This window comes from Cariama cristata, unplaced genomic scaffold (genome assembly GCF_000690535.1).
Source record: "Cariama cristata isolate BGI_N322 unplaced genomic scaffold, ASM69053v1 scaffold5117, whole genome shotgun sequence".
Lineage (NCBI taxonomy): Eukaryota > Metazoa > Chordata > Aves > Cariamiformes > Cariamidae > Cariama > Cariama cristata.
The window spans coordinates 48,882-58,244 of NW_009625987.1; the positions used below are offsets into that span (position 1 = coordinate 48,882).

Genomic DNA, 9,363 nt, shown 5'->3' on the forward strand with positions numbered 1-9,363 from the left:
AACCCTGTCTGGGCAGCCTGTGCCAGGGCTCTGCCCCCCTCACAGTACAGAAGTTCTTCCTCATATTAACATGAAACTTCCCGGGTTTCAGTTTGTGCCCGTTGCCCCTTAACCTGTCGCTGGGCACCGCTGAAAAGAGTCTGGCCCCATCCTCTTGACACCCGCCCCTAAGGTATTTATAAGCATTGATGAGATCCCCTCTCAGTCTGCTCTTGTGCAGGCTGAACAGACCCAGTGCCCTCAGCCTTTCCTCATCAGGGAGATGCCCCAGTCCCCTCATCATCTTCGTTGCCCTCCGCTGGACTCTCTCCAGTTGTTCCTTGTCTGTCTTGAACTGGGGAGCCCAGCACTGGACACAGCACTCCAGATGTGGCCTCACCAGGGCAGAGTAGAGGGGGAGAAGAACCTCCCTCGACCTGCTCACCACACTCTTCCTCATGCACCCCAAGGGACCATTGGCCTTCTTAGCTATGAGGGCACATTGCTGGCTCATGGGCAACTTGTTGTCCCCCAGGACTCCCAGGTTCCTCTCTGCTGAGCTGCATTACAACAGGTTAATCCCTAACCTGCACTGGTGCGTGGGGTTATTCCTCCCAAGGTGCAGGACCCTACACTCGCCTTTGCTGAACTTCATTATTCACTGCCCAACCCTCTAGCCTGTCCAGGTCACTCCTGCTCAACTGTCCAGCCACCATGGCAATCAGGCACAGAAAATGAAAATTAAGAATAATGAAGTTTTTACACAGCAGAACTTGTTTACGTAACACCTGCTCAGCAGGGACCTCCTTACCTCGTCATGCAGGCCTGAAGTCTTTAGGGACAAGAAATCTAAACAGACAAAAAATGGAGCACAGGAGTATACTACTAGCACAGCATAGCTACATATAGCATTAAATACACCAATAACAGAGTCCAATTGGAGATTCAAACTAGTTAACAGTGCTTCAGATTCTCTGCTAGAAGTCAACAAAACCCAAGTACTAACCTGATTCAGGGACCAGCTTTTATTGGGTTTGGCAATGTAAACATCTATAGGCCATACTCACTTCAGTAAAGCTTCAAACATGTAGAATGGCCATGCAAGATCAGATTTACCTCTTGGTACATCCCATCTCCAGTGGTAACCAGTAGATGGGTAAGAAAAAGCAGAAGAACAGCCCAAAGGCAAAGTGTTATTTCCCTCCGTAAACCCTCTCAGCCTCATTTATCTGTGCATCAAGCTGACACAGAGGTGGTCCACTCAGGACTGTCAGAGACACCTTTTCCAAACTTTAGCTAATGACTTTTAGGTAAACACACTTGTGGCCCCCACAGCATGTTGGGCAGCTATTTGCACAGCTTTTGCTCTGTGAGCAAGTATCTCCTTTGTGTCACTCTGAACCTCCTGCTTGCAACTGCAGCGGTTTATATAACAGACCAGAGAGGGTTAGGGTAGGAGCTGGGTCTTCAGCATTAAACCATATAGACAACCTTGACCCATCCTTTTGAAAAGGTAAAATTCTGGTTTTAACCAGGAACTTGTTATAGTTTTCATACCTTGGACTAGACTGCATCTCATTGCACCTAATACACCTGTGACAGATTGGCTCCTTCAATATACAGTATATAAAGAAAAAGAGACTACTGCCTCTGCCAACAGTGACAGAATTTTTCATATAGACTTCAAGAGCCACATTGAATGGCCATGTGCAGATAGTTTGTATGTTACCATATTAACATCCAATTTAGCCTTCAACAATGTTTATTTTTTGAGCAGTCTCAGTTTTAGTTTTAAAATCTGAGCTACCGGAAAGCAAGCAGCTAGCCACAGACTCCTCTAGGACAAGAGCTGTTGAGCAAAGTCAGCTCCACACTAAGGTCATGGCCAAGAACAGACTTGAATGTAGTGAGAACTTGAGAGTGCAACTTCATATTTAATTAAGCCCATGTAGAGTGTCCCAACAGCAAAGAGGATACCAAAAAGACTCTCACAACTGCTTAGTAAGAGTTTGATGTGGGTGGCCAATAAGCCACAGGGGAGTTAGGAAAACTGGAAGGGCAGATTGAGATCTACTAAGACCTATGCTTGGGTGTGGTGTTTTTAACAAAGTGGAAAACCTGTCCCAGAATCCTGCTATCAGCAAGCACGCTCCCTCTTTAAAAGGTAACTAAAAGTCCAACACCAAGTCAGCCAAAGCCTGGTTGGCTTTATGTGATCTTCTCCCCCAGTGCTGGTGTTACAAAACAGTTTTGGTTTGTTTCTCTGCTTTAGGACACACAGCTGAAAAGCTGGAATTTTTAGATTTCTATTTTCTTGTGTAGCTGCAGCCATAGCTTGAAGGGAATACATGGTGGGAATGCAAGCTGAGCAAGGATAAAACACCTTGCCTTGTCTGCCCATGCACAGACTTCTGGTCTACACAGGTTTCTAAAATGAAGCCACCAAGTCTGGAAGAGAAGTCTGAGTTTGGCAGACCTCCAGATAGGTTTTCCTGAGGCTTCAATCTCCATGTAAAAAAAATGCTTTGAAAACAAAGAGGTGTGAATTTTTTCAAACCTTCACAGAATCCCAAATGCCATTCCCTTGAGACTCACTCTAATCCTGGCACCCTGCACCAGAACCAAGACTGTTCTGGCGCAGAGCAGTACATGAGCAAGCAGCTTCTTGACAGTAAATTCAGATCAGCCACCAGGCAAACTAAGGGCTCTGTTCTTAAGAAGTTTTATACAGTCTCTAATGGTCTGTTCTGTATTCACCATCTAACTTGCTTTCTGAAACTGAGTTATGGCATTGTTTTCAGCTCAGGGCTATCACAGAAAACACATTTCCATACCTCCTCACCATATCCCAAACATCAAAACTGACTTCCTGTAAGGAATGAACTTGATGCAACTAATCATCCACACAACCACCGCTAAGGGGTAGGCTCCCTGTTTGTCAAGGAAGTAGGAACACATGGAGAAAGATGCATTCATAACCAGGTGCCTCTCGCCAGAGACCATGCTGTACACTTGGGCACTGGCTGGAACCAATTGCTTCAGTAGCAACACAAGAATATGACGTGCAGCTTGTTCCAGGTTAATCAGGGAAGAGCAGAGCACAACCTCCATTCTGCCCAGAACAATACTGGCTTCCAGGAAAGCTAGAAACACAAAGTACCTGAAGAGAAATAGCCCCCTGTCTGGAAAGAGACACTGAGTAGCTATTGCTATTTTCTAGCAGGAAAGCTTGCGCAAGGGCTGTCTCACCTGAGGTTTAATATTCACCGCCTCTACTGCATTTTCATTCAGCCACTTTGCATCAACTTCCACATCAAAATGGCCAATATTACACACTATGGCATCATCCTTCATCTGCTCAAAGTGCCTGCAAAAAAAAAAAAAAGAAGTTGTATCAAAAGTTAATGCACAAACAAATTTTTCTTCTTCAGCACCGGAAGATGCACTGGTTCATAGTTCTGCTCAAGGAGAAATGAAGACTGCCTGGCTCACTGACTCCACTTGACTCTCACAAGATGTGTGGGTCTGGTAATCTTCCAGGAATGTGAAGTCTATTGTAAAAAAACTCAAGTTTCTAGGGAAGGACATTTCCCAAGGATACAAGAGGTTATTGGAGAGAAAATATTTTGCCAGTATGGAAAGTATGACTATTTTGTTTAATAGGTCAAAACTGAAATACCTGCAGTTACTCTCTTTCCTACACAGGAGAAATTGTTTTCTTCATGCCTTTAAGTTTCCAGCAGTTTTACAACTCTAGAGACTAATAGTCTTACCTCCTCCCACTCAATCTGATCTCCCACTACAACATGTACAATCATAATGGCAAAGATAGCAATGAGTTTGTGTAGAGTGGAGGGGCTATAAATTGAGATCTCAGAAGCCGTAACAAAAAAACTGCAGGGCAGTTTATTGAGAACAAGCTAGTTTCAAGTCTGCTGTGTGTACTTGCAGATGGAATCACTTTCAACCTTTACTTACCTCCTCTTCTGTTCACATTTATCTGTCCTAACATAGAATTTAGCCCTGATGCTCCCATTCTCCAAAAGTCTATCTATCTCTCTACATCTTCTGTTTCTCCATCTTTACATGCTGTAAGACAGGAACAATTGCAATGTGGCAACATCCAACAGAACTGAAAGACCAAAGCCCTGATTTCTCACTAAACTGATGATAAATTCTGATGTCCAGAAGTGAGACTGTGTGCTAACCCTCACCATACTGCTGACAACTTATGATTGTATTTAAAAAAAAAAACTTACTGTACAGGTATGCTTTCACTAAAGCAATTGGCTAGACCTTACCTGCCCTGAACAATGTCAGTGCAGCCGGTGGTGGTAACAAAGATATTGCCTTCTTTGCAGGCCTCCTCCATGGTTGTAACTTCATAACCTGAAAAGAAAAAAAGTTATTGCTCTACCCAATCACCAGCACTTACTAAAAAATGGGATATAATATTACAAATAGAAAAGTATGGAGAAAGAATGAGTAAGAGAAGTCTGTGCCAACACCACACCTATAGAGGATGCAAGGTAGTGGGCATATTTGTCTTACTAAATATCAACATAGCACAAAAATATTTATCCCTCACCTGTTTCCAAGCTGTAGATCTATACATTCAATGTCTTATGTCCATAGGTGTAGTATGTGGCACAGAACTCAGACTGGATTCAGGCGGTCAAGTTTGCAAAGGAAAGTGCACCCACAACACCTGCAGGTTCTAGCCAGGTATCATAGAATCACAGAATCATAGAATTGTTTAGGTTGGAAAAGATCTTTAAGATCATCGACTCCAACCTTAAACCTAACACTGCCAAGTCCACCACTAAACCATGTCCCTCAGCACCACATCCATGCATCTTTTGAATACCTCCAGGGATGGCAACTCCACTGCTTTCCTGGGCAGCCTGTTCCAATGATTAACAACCCTTTTGGTGAAGAACTATTTCCAAATATCCAACCTAAATCTGCCCTGGTGCAACCTGAGGCTGTTTCCTCTCATCCTATCACTTGTTACTTGGGAGAAGAGACCAACCCCCACCTGGCTACACCCTCCTTTCGGGCAGTTGTAGAGAGCGATCAGGTCTCCCCTCAGCCTCCTCTTCTCCAGACCAAACAACCCCAGCTCCCTCAGCCGCTCCCCATCAGACTTGTGCTCCAGACGCTTCACCACCTTCATTGCCCTTCTCTGGACTCGCTCCAGCACCTCAATGTACATATGAACAGAAATGGGATAAACTAGTACTAAGAAGCACAGTTAGATGAGGCACCCACAGAAGAGAAGGAGCACAGCTTCCAGAGCGTGCCGTGAGCACAGCTGGAAAGGCAGAGTGCATGGCATTGCTCTCCAAAAACATCTACTGAAGGTAAGGACTGGTGTTTTACTGCAGAGATATTCCAGTCAAGTCTTAACCCACAGTGGAGGTTAGATTTGCACAACTTGAAGATAATGAACTCATTCAAAACCAGGTTCATAGCGTCATGAAATGTGGGTCTTACTCCACTATGGTCTCTATATCCTTGACTCCAAACACATCTTCAAGGCCTATACTAATAAACTCCTTCCGTAACTGTAAGGGGAGAATTCCCACAGTTAAACTGGAGTCACCTCTACCTCAAGGACAGGACTGAAACCCACTGAAACTTTCTTGGCCAACAATCATTTATTGCTCTACACTGACATGCAGAGCCCCCCATCAGATGCATTAATTTCTTCATCTCCTTCAGGTCTCACCTTCCATGGCCGCCTGCAGTGCGTTGATGGGATCAATTTCAGTGATGATGACTCTGGCTCCAAAGCTCCGCAAGGCTTGAGCGCAGCCTTTGCCCACATCACCGTAACCTGCCACGACTGCTACTTTTCCAGCAATCATGACATCTGTAGCACGCTTGATGCCATCGATGAGAGACTCTCTGCAACCATAAAGGTTGTCAAACTTGCTCTGAGGAAGAAAAAGGAGCAGTTTCAGAACAGATGAAAGTCACTCAAGTAAAAATTCCTTAGAGAAACAAAATGGACTTATATGCAAGTACTACAAAGAAGGAGGCTGACAGCTAAATATTTTAACCACAACGAGGGATGGGAAGAAGATAACCTGGTTTGATGTTTTTATTTATCCCTGTTTCAATCTATATACTTATACCAGATACAGGCTTCAGCACACCCCTGGTGAGAAGCATTTCATAAATATGTTGTATCTACTGACTAGGGCTTGGACATGTTAAAAGCTTGTTAGAAGTAACCTGAATTTATCAAGTAAAAGCACAAACAATTCTTGCCTACAGAGACGGGTCTGAGTTCCTTAACCAGATGTTTACCAGTTCTCTGCTGCTGTTTATTAGACAATGAACTGAATCAAGTGCCACAGGTAGGCAAAAAACACCAGCAGAATATCTGGCCAATTGGTTAGCACATATTTTTATCTTTGCAAATCACATGCACCCTGCAGAAGCAGCAAGTTGCCCACATCAACCATGAGAAATTGGTTCCTGCAGCCCAGGAAGATCAAAATTGCATCTTCCCCCAGGGCCAGTTACATAACACTGCCAGACCTCACCACTGCTCAGATCTAGAAAAATCCAGCAAGTTGCCATTCACAATACTGGTCACTGCAACCAAGAACCCCTGGATTTCATCTCCTAACGCCCCATCACACAACATCCTCCTTCTGTAACATTAACACATGAGCTTAACAGCCAGACCTCCAAATCAAAATTCCCTTGAGAAGTCAGATGTCAAATAGTACTCCTCTTGAACATCTTCCTAAACTCAGAAACACATATTGTTGTATGAGTTTTGCAATGCTCCTCCTTTTTCTCCTTGGGTCCTTTGTTTTGACGGGAAGAACGGGCTGTATAAACAGATTGAACTATCTGAAGAGTTACAGAAGCCAAGAATTTTTAAAAAATCTGGCTACCAAAGTTGTGCTGTGCTTCCCCAAGGCAGGGGTATAAAGAACTTCTCACTCACAGCAAAATTCTAGTCTCAAAGCCTGCCTCATGCTTTCTACAGCCTTAGGTCACCAACTATTCTTGCTTTCACTTAACACAGGTAGCCTTCTGTCTGCTATAAACAATATTAAGACTGCATACCTAGATGCAAGTAGGGGCACTGATCTTTCAAATGGGACCTACCTTGCACCTTGGTGGTGCCATCTAGCATGTGTAAGGTGGTGTTACAGTTTGGTTTTCAGTCTACAGCTTACAACTGTAAAATTTTTATAATAAAAAAAATGCAGTCTATGTATAAAAATGTTGCAGCTATGACTCCAATGCATTATCTGAGCAAGTTACGAGGCACAATGGCATATCCCTCCCAGCCCCAGAAGCTAGCTGAGGACTAATGTGTAAGAAGTTGTACTTCAGATCCAGAAGTTCCTGACTCAGTGCCTGTAAGTTATCACACACGTTTGCCATTAATATTTCAGAAAATTTGTTTTACCAATCCTTCAAATTCCAAAGCTAGTGCCAGTTGGTAATCCTATTTTCTAATCCTCCAGCAGATTTTCCTTGCAGTATAAGCCTTCTTATGGAGGAAAAAAAGCACGGTCAAATCTGATTTCTCATCATCAAAACCCCCAATTGCAATCAAAGTCTTCCAGGTGCCGGTGCATTCCCATGCATCAAGGTAGCACAGTGCTGGATGTAGACATCTGTCCCACCCAAAAATACATTTGAGTGACAGGAGGGAAGAACAGAACTGGATGCTGTCTGCTTTGTCTCTCCAAATACTAGTATAGGAACCTGGCACGAACTGAAAATACCAAACAGAGAGCAGAATTTCTCAGCTCAGTTGTATGTCTTCCTGGAGATCTGTAACTGTGGTTAGTACAAATCCTTTACTACATAAATACTAAACAGTACTTGAAAATAAGCACTTGTTTGGCACTAGAATAAAGTGAGCTCAACCCAAATCCACTCAAGAGGCTTTTTTAGAGACATCTGAATTTCCCAATCTACTAAACAGTATTAACAGTTATTATGCAGGAGGCACAAATCTAGGTGAAAAGGATGCAAAGAAACAAGCTTCTTCCAAGATCAACTGGATTCCAGCCCACTAGCTATGAAATAAAAATGCCAGATGCATCTTTGTGAGCAGAAAGGAGATACTCTACAGACAGCAAACTGCAGAGAAAGCAGGCCAAACAGTCACTGAGAACTGCCATGCCCAACAGGATAATGCTAGTATGGTAACTTGAAATATATTAGCAACTAGATTTAAAAAACATCTAGATGTATAAACCTTAAGTACGCCTGAAATTCCCACTATAATTCATCTGCATCCAAAAAGCACCAGCATCCTTTAAACACTATTCCCCCTCATGTCTCAATTCACCAGGATTTGTCTCAGGAAGCAGTAATATAGCTAAGCAAGGAATAAATACCTCCTGCCCTATCCTTCGCAACTGCTGCTCACAGAGATACCTTGTCAGATCAACTGACCTTTACCAGCCACAAGCTCCTGGAGGTCAAGCTCTCTTTTCCAGCTGGTACCTGCCACCTACCTGTGGGCTTTAAGCTACTCAGAGTGAGGACCTGCCCCTTGGCACAGGAACTGACTGTACCCCAGGAGTCATGATTTCCAAAGGTATTTTCACATTATTAAAATGCAGAAGAGTCCATGTCCTTACACACAAAAAAAAGCCCTTGGTGTTCTGAAAACAGGGTATTTACAATGGCAGGTCCCATTAGAGACATCATGGGCTTACTTCAAGGATATGGTGAAAACCTGTTCCATACCAGGTCAAGAACAGCTCAGCAAGAGAAGGAATACTAGCATGGGAATGACAACATCCTAACACCAAAATGGTCAGACAGCAGAACACAGTAGAAGCTCCAACTGCACTACCTTGGTGACAGAGTCATTAACATTGATAGCTGGCACTTTCAGGGTCCCATTGGCCTTCATCTTGTACAGGTTGTGAACTCCAGTGGTTGTCTCTTCCGAAATACCTCTGATTCCTGTGGGAAGAATAAAAGGATTCACCTTAGCTGGAGTTAATGCTGCTGCAAACCAACAGATCCAGGTGCTGGGAGCATCCTCCAGAGGCCTAAGTTAAACAAACCCTTTGCAGGAATCACGGAAGAGATGACAACCCTCATGTGGATCCTCAAACAGTAGTTAGAAACTTCAAACCTGTTTCTTCCCCCAGAAGTCAATTAAAAGATCAGGGCAAAATATTCTTTGGAAAAATGGAAGGGACAGGCTCTAGACAAGGGAATCTGGAAAGACCTCACTCTAATCTATTTTCTCACAAAATTATCAAAAAGTCTGCAAAAAGGGCAAAATGTTCACCTCAGTGATGTTTCTACAGCCTAATCCATTCTTTCATAGTGGCTTGAAAGGAGATGATACCTAGACAACCACACTTAAATCTAAAGCACTTG

At 43.5% G+C, this 9,363-nt stretch overlaps 1 protein-coding gene across 1 annotated transcript in view; it reads right to left on the reverse strand.

Moving 5' to 3' along the window:
* The window catches only part of AHCY (adenosylhomocysteinase), a gene marked incomplete at its 5' end in the record, with an annotated part of 17,363 nt that extends 8,337 nt beyond the window's left edge, over positions 1-9,026 (reverse strand). Inside the window, 4 exons of the mRNA XM_009703829.1 lie at positions 3,229-3,346; positions 4,281-4,368; positions 5,711-5,918; positions 8,825-9,026. Coding sequence (XP_009702131.1) covers positions 3,229-3,346; positions 4,281-4,368; positions 5,711-5,918; positions 8,825-9,026 — 616 coding nt within the window. The remainder of the gene's footprint in view (positions 1-3,228; positions 3,347-4,280; positions 4,369-5,710; positions 5,919-8,824) is intronic.
* Between the last annotated feature and the right edge of the window lie 337 nt (positions 9,027-9,363).